At 40.4% G+C, this 16,196-nt stretch overlaps 1 protein-coding gene across 3 annotated transcripts in view; it reads right to left on the bottom strand.

Annotated features, from left to right (window-relative positions):
• DIP2C (DIP2 acetate--CoA ligase C (putative)) overlaps window positions 1–16,196 on the bottom strand; it is a 186,786-nt gene that overhangs the window by 164,262 nt on the left and 6,328 nt on the right. For all 3 annotated transcript variants that reach the window (XM_024742794.1, XM_024742793.1, XM_024742792.1), the window contains one exon: window positions 11,149–11,259. Coding sequence is in view for 1 of the 3 variants with exons in the window: in XM_024742793.1 (XP_024598561.1) it covers window positions 11,149–11,259 (111 nt within the window). In the remaining 2 variants the exon portion in view is untranslated. The remainder of the gene's footprint in view (window positions 1–11,148; window positions 11,260–16,196) is intronic.

Genomic DNA, 16,196 nt, shown 5'->3' with positions numbered 1-16,196 from the left:
AATTGTTTGTAATACTCCCTTATTATCCTTTTATTGTCTATGGGATAAATAGTGATGGTCACTTTTTCATTTCTGATACTAGTAATTTGTGTGTTCTCTATTTTTTTCTTAAACTGGCTAGAAGATTATCAATTTTATTGATCTTTGCAAAGAACCAGATTTAGGCTTGACTTTTTCTATTGATTTCTCATTTTCAATTTCATTATTTCTCCTTTTATTTATTTCCTTCTTCTTTGGATTAACTTTGCTCCTTTTCTTAGTTTCCTAAGGTTGAAGCTTAGATTACTGTTTTTAGATCCTTCTTTTCTACTATACACATCCAAGGCTATACATATGCCTCTAAGCACTGCTTTTGCTACATCCCACAAATTTTGATCCCTGTATTTTCATTTTTTCAGTTCAAAATATTTTTAAAATTTTGCTTAGATTTCTTCTTTGACCCACGGGTTTTTTAGAAGTGTGCTAATTAATCTCCAAGTATGTGCGGGTTTTCCAGCTACCTTTCTGTTACTGATTTCTAGTTTAATTCCACTGTGGTCTGAGAGCATACTTTGTTTGATTCCTACTGCTTTCATTGTTACAAGGTGTTTTATGGCCCCGAATGTGTTCTATCTTGGTGTATTTAGCTTGAGAGTGTGTATTCTGCTGTTGTTGGATGCAGTAATCTATAACTGTCAGTTAAATACAGTTGACTGATGTCCTTGCTGGATTTGTCAATTACTGACAGAGATGTTAAAGTCTCCCACTGTAACAGTGGATTTGTGTATTTATTCTTGCTGTTTTACTGGCTCTTGTCCCACGTGTTTCGATGTTTTGTTGTTGGGCATGTACACATTAAGGGTTGTTGTATCTTCTTAAAGAACTGACCCCTTTTTCATTACATAATGTTCCTATTTATCTCTGATAACTTTCCTTGTTCTGAAGTTGGCACCACATGAAATTAATATAGCTACTCATGGTTTTAGATTAGTGTTAGTACTGTGTATCTGTCTCCATCCATGTCTTTATATTTAAAGGGGGTTTCCTGTAGACAACATATAGTGGGCTATGCTTTCGACCCACTGACAGTCTGCATCTTTTCATTGGTGCACTTAGACCACTTACATTCAAAGTGATTACTGATATATTTGGATTACTATTTACCCATGTTTGTTACTGTTTTCTGTTTGTTGCATTTGTTCTTTGTTTCTTTGTCTTCTACTCTTTTTCTGCCTTTTCTAGTTTTAATTGAGCATTTTATACAATCCCATTTTTTCTTCTCTCTTGGCATATCAATTATACTTGATTTTTAAACTGTTCTTAGTGGTTGTCCTTCAGTTCATAATACACATTCACAATTAATCCAAGTCCACTTTCAAATAACACTATACCACCTCAAGGGTAGTATGAATACCTTATAACAGAGTATTCCCAATTCCTCCCTCCTGTAACACTGCTGTCATTCATTCACTAATCCACAGGCTATAATCACTCAATACATTGTTTCTATTATTACTTTGAACAAATGTTTATCTGTAAGATCAATTAAGAATATGAAAACCAAAAGATTTTATTTTATCACCTATTCCTTCTCCAACATTCTTCCTTTCTTTATGTAGATCTGAGTTTCTGACCTATCTACCTTCAGTCTATCAATCAGTTCATTCTTTCAGCTACAGTGTTTTTGATTTCTAGCACTGTCTTCAGCCTTTCTCTCAGAGTTTCCATTATCCATCCCCAATTCTGGGGCAGCAGTTTGCCCAGTGACCTCAGTTCTTTTCTTTTTTTTTTTTTTTTTTTCGGTAAGTGGGCCTCTCACTGTTGTGGCCTCTCCCGTTGCGGAGCACAGGCTCCGGACGTGCAGGCTCAGTGGCCATGGCTCACGGGCCCAGCTGCTCCGCAGCATGTGGGATCTTCCCAGACCGGGGCACGAATCCGCGTCCCCTGTATTGGCAGGCGGACTTCTCAACCACTGCGCCACCAGGGAAGCCTGACCTCAGTTCTTTGATGGTTCAAAGAAGGGTTGCTGATTTTCCATTTGTAAAGCTTTTTCTGGTGAGGATGTGTATGATGACTTCCGTGCTTCTACTACAGGCCAGGGTGGAAACCAAGTCTATATCCTCTATTCCATTTTATTCTCTTCATTGTTTTCTCATTTCTTCTTTTTGGGAACTCATTCAATTTTCCTTTTCTAACTTCTAAAGTTAAATCCTATTTCTTCAATTTCTAGGATCTCTTCTTACCTAATGTAAGCAGTTTTAATTTTGTAACTATTGTATCAATTTCTTTCTAAGTACTATTTTGGTACATCCCACAAATTGTTTCACGTTTTTTACCTGAAATACAACATCCTCTTAACATGTCCCTCTTCAACCAGGAACCCATCCCAACCCAACTAGCTATACATTCCTGCTACACTGATATTTCTAAAATGCAAATCTGACTGTGTCATTTTCTGTTTAAATTACTAGGCACAGCTATCAAGCTTGATTAGTTTTGGACGAACAGGCCTTTAAGAATTGTCTTCAGCTGCTATACTACAAAGCTACAGTAATCAAGACAGTATGGTACTGGCACAAAAACAGAAATACAGATCAATGCAACAGGATAGAAAGCCCAGAGATAAACCCACGCACCTATGGTCACCTTATCTTTGGTAAAGGAGGCAAGAATATACAATGGAGAAAAGACAGCCTCTTCAATAAGTGGTGTGGGAAACCTGGACAGCTACATGTAAAAGAATGAAATTAGAACATTCCCTAACACAATACACAAAAATAAACTCAAAATGGATTAAAGACCTAAATGTAAGGCCAGACACTATAAAACTCTTAGAGGAAAACAGGCAGAACAAACACTCTCTGACATACATCACAACAAGATCCTTTTTGACCCACCTCCTAGAGAAATGGAAATAAAAACAAAAATAAACAAATGGGACCTAGTGAAACTTAAAAGCTTTTGCACAACAAAGGAAACCATAAACCAGACAAAAAGACAGGCTTCAGAATGGGAGAAAATATCTGCAAACGAAGCAACTGACAAAGGATTAATCTCCAAAATTTACAAGCACCTCATGCAGCTCAATATCAAAAAAAAAAACAACCCAAACCAAAAACTGGCAGAAGACCTAAATACACATTTCTCCAAAGAAGATATACAGATTGCCAACAAACACATGAAAGGATGCTCAACATTACTAATCATTAGAGAAATGCAAATCAAAACTACAATTAGGTATCACCTCATACTGGTCAGAGTGGCCATCACCAAAAAATCTACAAACAACAAATGCTGGAGAGGGTGTGGAGAAAAGGGAACGCTCTTGCACTGTTGGTGGGAATGTAAATTGATACAGCCACTATGGAGAACAGTATGGAGGTTCCTTAAAAAACTAAAAATAGAACTACCATACGACCCAGCAATCCCACTACTGGGCATATACCCTGAGAAAACCAAAATTCAAAAAGAGTCATGTACCCCAATGTTCACTGCAGCTCTATTTACAATAGCCAGGACATGGAAGCAACCTAAGTGTCCATCGACAGATGAATGGATAAAGAAGGTGTGGCACATATATACAATGGAATATTACTCAGCCATAAAAAGAAATGAAATTGAGTTATTTGTAGTGAGGGGGATGGACCTAGAGTCTGTCACACAGAGTGAAGTCAGACAGAAAGAGAAAAACAAATACCGTTCGCTAACACATATATATGGAATCTAAAAAAGAATAAAAATGGTTCTGAAGAACCTAGAGGCAGGACGGGAATAAAGACACAGATGTAGAGAATGGACTTGAGGACACGGGGCAGGGGGGAAGAGTAACCTGGGACGAAGCGAGAGAGGGGCATGGACATTCACCTCCTAGAGAAATGGAAATAAAAACAAAAATAAACAAATGGGACCTAGTGAAACTTAAAAGCTTTTGCACAACAAAGGAAACCATAAACCAGACAAAAAGACAGGCTTCAGAATGGGAGAAAATATCTGCAAACGAAGCAACTGACAAAGGATTAATCTCCAAAATTTACAAGCACCTCATGCAGCTCAATATCAAAAAAACAAACAACCCAAACCAAAAACTGGCAGAAGACCTAAATACACATTTCTCCAAAGAAGATATACAGATTGCCAACAAACACATGAAAGGATGCTCAACATTACTAATCATTAGAGAAATGCAAATCAAAACTACAATTAGGTATCACCTCATACTGGTCAGAGTGGCCATCACCAAAAAATCTACAAACAACAAATGCTGGAGAGGGTGTGGAGAAAAGGGAACGCTCTTGCACTGTTGGTGGGAATGTAAATTGATACAGCCACTATGGAGAACAGTATGGAGGTTCCTTAAAAAACTAAAAATAGAACTACCATACGACCCAGCAATCCCACTACTGGGCATATACCCTGAGAAAACCAAAATTCAAAAAGAGTCATGTACCCCAATGTTCACTGCAGCTCTATTTACAATAGCCAGGACATGGAAGCAACCTAAGTGTCCATCGACAGATGAATGGATAAAGAAGGTGTGGCACATATATACAATGGAATATTACTCAGCCATAAAAAGAAATGAAATTGAGTTATTTGTAGTGAGGGGGATGGACCTAGAGTCTGTCACACAGAGTGAAGTCAGACAGAAAGAGAAAAACAAATACCGTTCGCTAACACATATATATGGAATCTAAAAAAGAATAAAAATGGTTCTGAAGAACCTAGAGGCAGGACGGGAATAAAGACACAGATGTAGAGAATGGACTTGAGGACACGGGGCAGGGGGGAAGAGTAACCTGGGACGAAGCGAGAGAGTGGCATGGACATATATACACTACCAAATGTAAAGTAGATAGCTAGTGGGAAGCAGCCGCATAGCACAGGGAGATCAGCTCAGTGCTTTGTGACCACCTAGAGGGGTGGGATAGGGAGGGTGGGAGGGAGACGCAGGAGGGAGGAGATATGGGGATATATGTGTATGATAGCTAATTCACTTTGTTATAAAGCAGAAACTAACACACCATTGTAAAGCAATTATTTTCCAATAAAGATGTTAAAAAAAAAGAACAAAAAAAAGAACCCTCTTCAGCTGCATCTTCTGCCTTCTCCATTCTTACACAACCTTGGGCCTAGTACAGCATTACGAAAGAGAACTTTCTGCTGTGGTGATGATTTTCCATATCTGCACTGTGCAGTATAGTAGCCACATGCCTTAAAATGTGGCTGGTAAAGCACAAAAACAGAATTTTAAATTTTATTTAATTTTATTAATTTAAATTTAAAAGGTCCCTTGTGGATACTGACCACCATGCTGGGTGGTACAGCTCTGCACAGACGGAGCCTGTCCTTCACTGGGAATATTCAGTTTAGTGTGCAGTCTGATTTAAGTCTTCTCTTTTACTCTAAGTAAGAAAATGTTATTTCCTGATTTTTACTAAAATAAATTAACTAATGAAACATTTAGTTGTTCAGAGAGAACACAGGTCGTCACAGAACTAGGAATCACATTAAAATGAGTAGATCTTGTCAAGTTTACTAGAGAAAGAGAAAACTTCTCTATCTAGAAAATTAAACTTCAGCATCAAGGAAGAACTCACTATAGGGTAAATAAACTCTGGAAGCAAACATGTTTTCTGTATTTTTGCCTCACGTGTAGTCCACAGCAGAATGCTCAGTACACAAACCTATTTGCATGTTTGTGAATGAATGAATACTAGGATAAAGTCCTTAGTCCCGGAAACTGATCATTGCTATGAATCAGACTTCATCATCAGCATAAAATCAGTCTCAAGGATGGGTTCAGAAGTAGAAGTTTCTAGTTCACACTATCTCTCAATTTTCTATTTAAAAAATTCCATTTTTATAAGTCTCATAGCAATGGTTCTCAAACTCTTTGACCCAAAGAACACTTTAAACTCAAAAACTGCTGAAAACCTTTAAAAGTTTTACTTATGGGATTAATACTCTGATATTTACTGTATTAGAAAGGAAACGGAAAAACATTTTAAAACACAAGACTTCAACAATCACAGATTCCACTGGCGGTCAGAATGATGATATCACCACATGTCAGGCAGCCTCTGGAAAAATCCATTGTACATTCATGAAAAAAGTGAGAATGAAAAAGGCAAGTAATGTGTTAGTGTTATTCTGAAAAGGGTTTGACCTCACAGACATCCCTGAAAGGGTCTTGAATCCCCCACGGGTCCCTGGATTCTGTTTTAGCTCCTCGTCCTAGAGGAAGACAGGGCTCCATGACATTCTACCAGGAATGAGCACAGGGTGGATCAGGACGCCTCAGCACTGAGAAGGCAGCTGCTCTTGTCCATGTCTGCACACAAATTATGAGATGTAGTTTTTTTCAAACTGTTCCTAAGCCCATAAATAGACAAAACAATCATTTAAAACATATTAGGAAATCATATGTTATATTTTAGTTTTAATATATTCTTCCTTGTCATAATCAGTCTTGGTTGGAATACAAACAACTCAAGTCTCAAGGTTTTCTTTTCCACAGTTTTTGTTTGAGGTAAAAAGGTGTTTAAAAAAACAGCTAGAATCTTTTAAAGCTCAAATTAGACTTTATCAAGTGAAAGTAATAAAGTGCCCAATATAGAGTTTGACATTTTCTAGGTATTCAGTAAATGCCTATTCATTCACTTTCCAAATCAAATTTTAGTTCCCAAAGAAAATTATTTAAAAAGAAGAGAGGTGCACACCATTTTAAAGACTTCTAGTAGGAGTTCATTACCATGTAAGGCCATGGGTTTAGAAATGAAATGAAAACGTATAGCCAAGAGAGATTAAATCTGTGGCTATATGGTTGACTAGATCGACTGTTAATTAGGTCAATTGTCTAAAAGATAATAGAATTACTTCTTGGCTGATATATTTGGTCACTGAAGCAACCAAAGTAACTCCACTGCAAATTAAGTGGTCAAAGAATTTTAGAAAGCAAAATCTCCTGAAAGTCACAAAACTTTTTCTCTTAAATGTCTTAAATCTTCTGGGCTGGCTCAGGAGAAAATAAACCAGAAGATCCTGAAACATGGACACTGGTAACAGACCGAAACAAGCTTTTAAGATTTCATAACCACAGTTTAAAAAATATATGAGCATAAACTCCAAGAAGTACATCAGTGAAATGTCTAAATTAAGAAAACTGACTAGAGTATTTAAAAACAGGAAATAGCAGATAACAACGTGGTGAATGAGACTACCAAATGAGCCCTGGGAATGACCCAAAGGCCCTCCTTAGCTTTCCTCTAGGGCAGATGACATCCTATACAAGGGGTGGTACTCCATGTCAGTTATAGAAAACGAGAACCCAACTGAGCTTTCAAAAGCATATGGAAAGATCCTCTGGGTATGTTTGCTCCTTATGTAAATTAAGCAGTCATTATTTACTCAAAATTGAAAGGAGTGTAAATTAAAAAAAAATTAAAACAGTATATACGGCATATTTTTCACATCTTACATGACACTTCAAGGAATGTCTACACAATTTTTCATGTATTCTCTACTTAGTAAGTGAATAGCTGAGGCGAATTCCACCATCTTTAACCTACGAATGAAAAACTTAATTCTCTAAAGGCAGACCCAGAGACCATCATCTATACAACTGTACAACCCAGACATCTTGGGGTCACCCCCAATCCCCTCTCTCACACACTCCTGCCTTAACTCAGCCTTCACGTCCTCAAGCTACTATCTTCTAAAGACATCTCACATCTCACTGGCACTGACTGATCTAAACAAATATCTCAGGTATTCAGGGTCTTTCCAAATACTCCACTTCTAATCCATATCTCCACAATGCCACCAAAGTACTCTTCAAACCCCACAACTACTCCAAACATGACTTTGCCTAAAATCTTCAAATAGTACCCTAGCATCTTCAGGATAAAGTCCAAATGCTTGAGCACATATACAAAATACCTTAAAATCTGGCCCCTCCTACCTAATTTCTTGCTTTTCCCAAATGTGCTCTGTTCCCTTCATCACCCTTCTTTCCTTCAAAAACCATTAACTAGGCACTATTTTAGGTGCCTGGCATACACAAATGAACAAAGCAAAGATCCTTGCCCTGGTGGACCTTACATTCTTATGGTAGGTAGAGAGCTGACTGACAGATGGAGAGAGATGTGGGTAGACGGATGACAGATTGTAGGTAGATAAATAGATGGTGTATATAGATAGATTATTGGTAGATGATAGATAGCTAATAGATGGTTGACTGATAGACAACTTGGTAGACAGATGATCAACAGACAGCTAACTAGATAGACAGATGATTGATATAGGCAGGTAGGTAGGCAGATGATAGATTACTGATACAGATAGTGAGATGATTGACAGATGGGTAGATGGACAGACAGATGACTGAGAGCATGCCAGGGGTAACAGATGCAGTCGATGCAAACAAATCAGGCTGGAAAGGGAAGGGACTGTGTATGAGATGGCATGGTGCTTTACCATTTTAATTGGGTGGTCAGAGAATGCCTCACAAAAACAGGGAACACTCAGGGAACCAGTGTGGCTGCAGAGGAGGGCGACGTGCAAGACGAGAGTGTGGAGTGACAGGAGCCCAGACCATGCACATGGTGGGTCACTGTTGCCACACGACTCTTACTCTGAGAGCAACAGGAGCTGCTAGAATTCTTGAGCAGAGGAGTGTCGTCAGCTAACGTGTGTTTAGAATTCAGGGCGCCGTTACGTTGAGGACAGCCTCTGAGGGCAACCGAGTGAAGGGAACCAGAAAGAAGCAGAGGAAGTGGGACGAGGGTGCCTGGAGAGACGCCCATAGGAAACGAAGTCGCAGGGACAGGAGCTGCTGGAATTCTCTGCAGCTTCCTCCAAACTGGGGAGAGTTCCGAGTCTGGAGTTCTAATTGGGAAGGACTAACGCAAACCGGAGCTTCCCCTGCCTCACGGTGATGCTCACGAGAACTAAGTGATTTAAAGTAGGGCCTGAGGTAGGGGCTGGTTTCCTCTGCAGAGGGCTGTGCTGGCCATGTCCCTATGGACTGGTGACCATCAATCCCCTGACGTCGCCCTCCATCCTTCTCCTCACACCACCCCTCCATCGAGTCTTCCCCTCCGCCCACAGAGAGGGGTGGTAGCGTGCACAGGTGAGCGGAGACGCACCTGAGGCCCAGAGATCACCACCTCCTACTGTACTGTGTTCACCTCCCTCAGACTTTTACTTGAAAAGAAAAACAGTGACACCACCACCACCTGTCCTACTGATTTCCCAAAAGAACTAGGAGGATTTGAACAAGACAATATACCTTATCAAAGGCCATATAAAGTTTTTACGGTATATCATCCTCCACCCTCATCGTTAGGAAAGACATATAATGTAGGACATAGATTGTACTATGATTTAATTTCCACCTAAATTTTAAAAATTAACACAAAAAAATACAGGTTAGAAATGGACAGGAGATATAATCTTCTATCTGGTAAAAAGTCAGATTACAAGGTCAGACAAAGCTAGATTTGCATCCTAATTTGATGAGTTAGTTATCATGAACAATCACTGAACTTCAATTTTCTCATCTATAAAATGGAAATAAGAACTTGACCAGTTTCTCTGAGAACTAAAGATACGGATGATAGTAAACATGTGTCTACCTGTGTGTCTAAGTGCATGTCTACATATATATCTATGTGTATGTCTACATGTGGCTATCTACCTGTATGTCTCCTGTATGTGTTACTATGTGTGTGTATCTACCTGTGTGTGTCTATGTGTGATATATAAAATGAACAACACACTCAAGACAAAGGAAAAAATGGAAACATTCCATAGCAAGTCGACAGCACATATGAGTGTGCTACCCTCCTAATTGTTTGAAAGGGGCCTTTGAGATGCCCGAATGAGTACAGTGTGCTCTTGGTATGTGCTAGGAGTTAAAATACCTGTGAAAAAACAGAAGGTGGATTTGGGAACAAACTCCTGCCCTCACTCTACCCCCACATACTGTCCCAGGCACCAGGCCTGAGCAGGCCAAGAAGGCAGCAGCAGCAGCAGTGAAGCTGCACTGGGCTTCTTCCTAGTTTCTCAAGACCATTCTTCTTGCTTCCGCAGATGAAGATTTCTGATGCCATAAAATCTGTCTTACCCCTTCTTCCCTTCCAGAAAGGAGAGCAGGGCCAGGCAGTCAGGCACACAGCTCCTTAGCGGGAAGGGTGGTGGTTTATCTTGCAAGCCCCCATTAATGGAAAAATTCACAACGCTGAGAGGCTCACGGGGTTGACCCACCCACCTTGGTATGAACTGGCTGAGCTACTTCTCCTCTTGCAGTCTCAGCTTCCTCTTCTGCAACATGAAACAGTCTTAAGTACTTCACCTTTCTGTTATAAAAACCAAGTGAGATAATGCCTTTGCAAGTACTTTGCAAAATATAAAGTGATATATAAATGTTATCATTTGGGTTGTCATCATGAGCAATCCACATGTACCCTGAACTGGTGTCCCAGCAACAACACTTACTGATAATTTTCTTTTAAAAAATTGGGGAAGCAGGTAAAAGCAACTTTAATCCAGATGTTGGGGGGAAAAAAACTTTTTTCAAAAAGTAAAACATTAATCACAATACAAGTTTCCTGATGCTCAATTAATGAAAGAAATTTAAGCCAGTCAAGCCCAGGTGATGACTACAATAAAACGGAATTATGAAGATAGCATTCTTATACACAACATCATAAAACACAAAGGAAATAATAAACGGAGAACATACAAATTATTAAGAATCTTATTACTTTTTTGAAAATTGTACTTGAAAACAGAAATCACTGAGGTTAAAAGAGAAGGAAAAAATACTAGCAACCAAGATGATGAAAAGTAAAACCAAACTTTTAAACAGTAACACCTAAAAGAAATAAGCAAAATTTGGCTTATGAGAGGTTACTTTTTAAGTTCTTGTGAAATTCTAAATAATGGAAACTATCTTAAAAATATAAAAGGAGTTATTATTTACTGAATTTTAATGTGTACCCTAGAGGGTATATTTGTGTCTGAGATAAGATGGCATCTGTGGGCCACATGACCAACCACAGGGACATCCAAACTCACTGCCTCATACTCACACAGCTTCTGCAGACATGTGCCCACTCGTTCATTTCACCATCACCCACATTACAGACCCCACACCTGGTGCCTTACCCGACCGATAGCGCTCATCTCGTGACCCTGAGGACCTCCGGCGGTGATAGCGAGAGGCGGAGGAAGGAGTAACTGGAGCCCGGCGCTCTGGAGGCAACGCTTGATCCACTCCTGGGTTAATGAGGAAAACAGAAAAGTAAGGAGAGGTTTACTGGCAGCTGGAGTTAACTTATTTTGCAAAACAAATCATTTGGTAGAATAAATCTCTGACTCTCTGCTTTCCCACAGCCAAGCTGAAGCACACAGGGGAGTGGGCATGGAGGGCTGGGACATCCTGGACAATGAACAGGAAAGGAAGAAGTATACGGGGTAGGGCACGACTCAGGGCCCCGACACTACAGCCTTCAGAAACACCGGTCCAGGCTCCTTCACGTCACAAATGCCTGTTATGTCATGTGCCGTGATGCAGAGTAAGCTACAAGCAATAATTCTTTAAATTACATTTATCATTAAATTAAAAGCAACTGCAAATAAGTCTTAAAGGATATTTTAATAATATAATCCAGGTAACTAGGATGGAGCATAAACTTTCATCTTTGTTCATTCAAAATTTCAAACTCTCTGCAATCTGACTCCATTTGATGCTAAACAACTGAACAAGTTGTATTTCATTATGGCTTTGAAGAATTACCAAAACTGTTTACATGGTCAGATAAAAATGATTCAATGATACTGGCCAAAAGCTGATCTAACTCTAACAATCTTGATAACTATTCAGAACTAGAGTAGTCAGAGGCACAATTTAGATAAAACTAGGTACTACGGGAAAGATGTAATCACTACAGTTCAGAAATAAAGTAATTCTGAGCCCTGAGTATTAAAGATTAATTGTTGCTTCTTCAGAAAAGGGTTAGTAATGCTCAGTGGAAAGTAAACCAGAAAGAGCAATTTTAGCAAAAAACTGTCTGGTCCCTGGTTTTCTGTGATGGCTCCATGAGAGTTAGCTATTCATCCCTGAGATTTAATATCCCTCCTATGCTGGTGATTTCTGAACCTCACTTTTTAATGGAATGTCTGTGGGCCCTACATATTACGTTTGCTATGTTAGAACTATACAAAAGACACCTGCACTGCAGACCTGGGTTAGGTTCCATGGTTTTTCATCTAGCAAGAGTATTAACATTGCTAATTAACAGTCCTTGTCACTGAACTGTTCACAGCTCCAAGTCTCCTCCAGCTATTACTGTCTCTCAGATCTTTTAAAAAATTACTTTGTATTTTTGTCAAACAGATGCACAGAATTTATGAAATCAAAGACTACTATTAAGTCTCATAATGAAAACAGTAGTTAGCTGGTATTTACATTCATATTGAACCTTAGAATTCTAAACAAAATTATTTGTAAATTAAAAAATTTTTAATTTGTATAAATATATTTATTTGAAAATTATTTATATTCATTGCCTTTCCTGTCAATTATTGTCAAGAAGTTAAATTATTAAATGTCATTCTGATACTATAATCTTTATGTAAAATCTGTTTATTTTTTTCTTTTCTCCTGTGTCAACTTTTATAACTTCTTCTTTAATCCCACTGAAGGAGGTGCAAGCAAGCGCTTCTTCCCATGGCAGGGGCATCACCAGATCTACTTCCAGTAGGTCTTTTACCTGGGCTGTTCCATTTACCCAAAGAAGAGACGTCCGGCCTCCTGTATTGTAACTAAACACAGTGTTCACAGTGTTTAGCTGGAGCTATTCTCACTCTCCAGCAAATGCACTCTGATTCAGGGCCTCTGGGTGCAGTACTGCCAGGTGTCCCCAACTCCAGAGGCTCTTGGTTCCCTTTCTCCAGAGAGCAAACATCTCTGGGGGAACGGGGAGGATGTGGATCGCCTGTTCCCTAGATGCCACGTCTACCCCCACCCCCCGCCGTGGTTTCGTCAGCACCTTCATCTACTGCCTTCCTCCCCTTGGCTAAATAAGGTGCCTCTAATCATCTACCTTATATAGCTTAAAAACACATCACTATTTCTCCCATTCTCTTGTCCTGGGGATTTATACTTCATCCATTTACTGACATCGTAGTACAGCTCTGGGAAGAAGCAGAGCTAAATGTACACCTTGGAGCTGCTGAGGTTAAACAGTGCCTGATACACACACACACATCTAGCTTTGAATCTCAGTAGTTACCCATCTAGTTCTTTCAAATATGCTTTTTGGAATTAATTTCAACCTTGACCCCTTCCAGGTCCCTAGGTTGTCATGTACTTCCTCTGGGAAGTGTAGTCATAGCACTTACAGACCAGCTATACAGAGTTGTAGGTTAGTTCTCACCAGTTGCAGTCCCTACACATCTGTCTTCAGAAAGCTAAGTCTGCATACAAGCACTGTGAACATTTACTCTCATAGGCTGAAAAATAGAGTTTACAACCCAAGTTTTAAAAAGAAATGAATAAATTAGACAAAAGGAGAATAGCCTCAACAGGTCACTAGCAATAGGACATTAAAAGAGACTAAAATGTAAGTGTGCATATTTCAATCGTTAGTTTTTATCTGACCTCACTGTAAATGAAATTTGAGGTAGCTTAAAGGTACCTCAGTCACATATGCAACTCCAAATTAGAATGACCTGGTACCACAAGAGAAGCCGGGGTAGTATAACCCATGGCCCATGACCCACAGTAAGAGGAGCTGACCACATGCTGCTGCTGGGATGGGCTCCCTCCTGGTAAGGCTAACCACGAATAATTAGTAAAACACATAATTACAACACAGTACTCAGCACTGCTGAGGTCTCACATTCAGGCACGGGTGAAAATTAGCTCAAAGGAAAGCCACAAGGTGACCAGTGTGTCTACGACACAAGGTGAGGCATCCCAAGGAAGGTGGGGTAACTGTCCAGAAACACGCAACGCAAGGGTGATGAAAAATTCTCCTCAGGCAAAAATGAGACAGAGATCAAGACTGGATCTCTTCTCCGACAAACATCTATTAAGCACCACTAGCTTCAGATCCCACACAAACTGAGGGGAAATGCACTGGGGACACCGCCATGCTCTGGAGCTGGAGCCCCATCTGCTGCCATCACGATCTGACCCTGAGCCTCAGTTTCCCATCTTTAGGCAGGACTGATAGGAACAGCCAACACTTTACAGCACTGGTGCAAGCACTTTATATTTACTAACTTATTAACATAGGCATATGACATAAGTTTCTGCCATTTCACTGAGAGAAAATGCAGGCCCAGAACTGGGTCTTGAACTCAAGCAGTCTGTGCCACTCTCACTAGTGCCCTTCCATTTGTGATGGGCATCCTTTCCTGGTGCTCCTGGGTACCTGCTGTCACTCAGAGCCCAAGCAGAGGCCAGGCCCTTGAAGCGGAGGCTACGTACTGTTCAGTGCTGCACTCCAGGTGCAATGATCAATGGTCACGTGGACCAAGTCCAGCTGGTACTTTGAATCCATGAAGAGGTATTTTTGTGATCTCACCACAAAACTACTCTTCAAGAGCATTCTTATAAAGAGAGATGGAAACTGCTACAATTACAGACTGCTGCCCAGGAACAAACTCAGAGCAGGTGAAAACTGCTGAGGCTGTGTGACATGAAGGTGTGCACACATCGATCCTTGCTTGGGACAGGGGCAGGTTAAGAGCCCAGAGAAGGCAATGACTGACTGGCTGTCTGCCTCTGGCCAAGTGCTGCTCCTGGCTCACAGGAGAGTCTCAGGAAGCACTGCTGAACCAGTAAGTGAAATTTTCAAGGCTCGTGCAGAGTGCTGCAACTCATCAATTCATATACAACAATCTCAGAGAGCTTCTGTTTCCTCTAGAATTGCCACGGGACTGTAAATAAAACTCATCAGAGGAAGAAGACCAGAGGTGCATAAGAGGAAAAGAGGAAACAAAAGGACAGCACAGGAGAGAGTAAAACACACCTCATCCCGCTGCTGAGCGTGCATCCTCCTGGGACCTCACACTTCTGCACATGGCACCCCACCTCTCCACTTCCTCAAACACCTCCATCCCCTGGGACTCCTCTCTTCCCCACCCTACACTTTATCCTCAAGGTTAGAAAGGTCACCAGGCTTAGCGCTCAGCCCTGCCCGGGCGCCTTCACAGTCACACGCCACCTGCAGCTCCCAGTACCCTCTCTGCCACCAGGGCCACTACAGCCCGGAATGTCAGTCTCTCTCTTCAATCCAAGCAGGGCTCTGACTGGTTCATGTCTCTACACCCTGTGGACCACAGAACTGAGCCCTAAGCTGCTTCCCTGACTGCCAACCTCCCTCCACCACACCCTCCTCGCCAGTCACCTCCCACTCGTGCCTCCAGGTTCCTGTCACACAGAAACACTCTTCCCAAGTTTTTGCCCTGTCCTATCGCTATTCACTCCTCCAACTGCTTTTGTTCCCTCCATATGTAAAAACTTTGTTTAAGCCCAAGGGAGACAAAGCAGAGAAATAAGCCATTTTTATTAGAACTTCAATTACTTCTAACACATGTTTAAGAAAGGTTCCCCCAAACTAACATAATATTGTAAATCAACTTTACTTCAATAAAAAAAGAAAGGTTCCCCAAAGAAAATCCTAAAATATAGTTCTGGCACCTAAACAACCCATCAATTTCAGGTCATTAAATAAGTGCAGGTATTTCATTAACACTATGGTAAACTAGATAATAGAAATCACAATAATCCTCTTATTAACCTAAGAATAAGGCCCACAGGGGCTGGTCCATTCACCCAGACACAATGGTGCACTATAGGCCGGAAGACCTGCAGTACAGACACCTTCTAGAAGAAGTATTTCTAAATTCAGACAGTAAGGGAAATACACTGAAAAACCTTGGTTTTCAACATATTTTTAAAAGAAATCATGAAGGATGTATATAAGATAACCTGCATAAAAATGTATATAAGATTTAAAACAAACATCTTGATTCAAATTCTCGTCTTATTTTTACTAATCGCATAATGGGACAAATCGCTCAGCCTCTGAACCTCGGTTCCCACATGCGCTGGGGTGCAGACATGGACACATTAATACAGGAGTGACTGCTACTCCCAGGACCCTCACCATGACTCAAGGCTCTCTGCTCCCTGCACACAG

Source organism: Neophocaena asiaeorientalis, unplaced genomic scaffold (assembly GCF_003031525.2).
Source record: "Neophocaena asiaeorientalis asiaeorientalis breed wild unplaced genomic scaffold, Neophocaena_asiaeorientalis_V1.1 scaffold155, whole genome shotgun sequence".
NCBI classification, from domain to species: Eukaryota; Metazoa; Chordata; class Mammalia; order Artiodactyla; family Phocoenidae; genus Neophocaena; species Neophocaena asiaeorientalis.
This window is presented reverse-complemented; position numbering and strand designations above follow the sequence as displayed.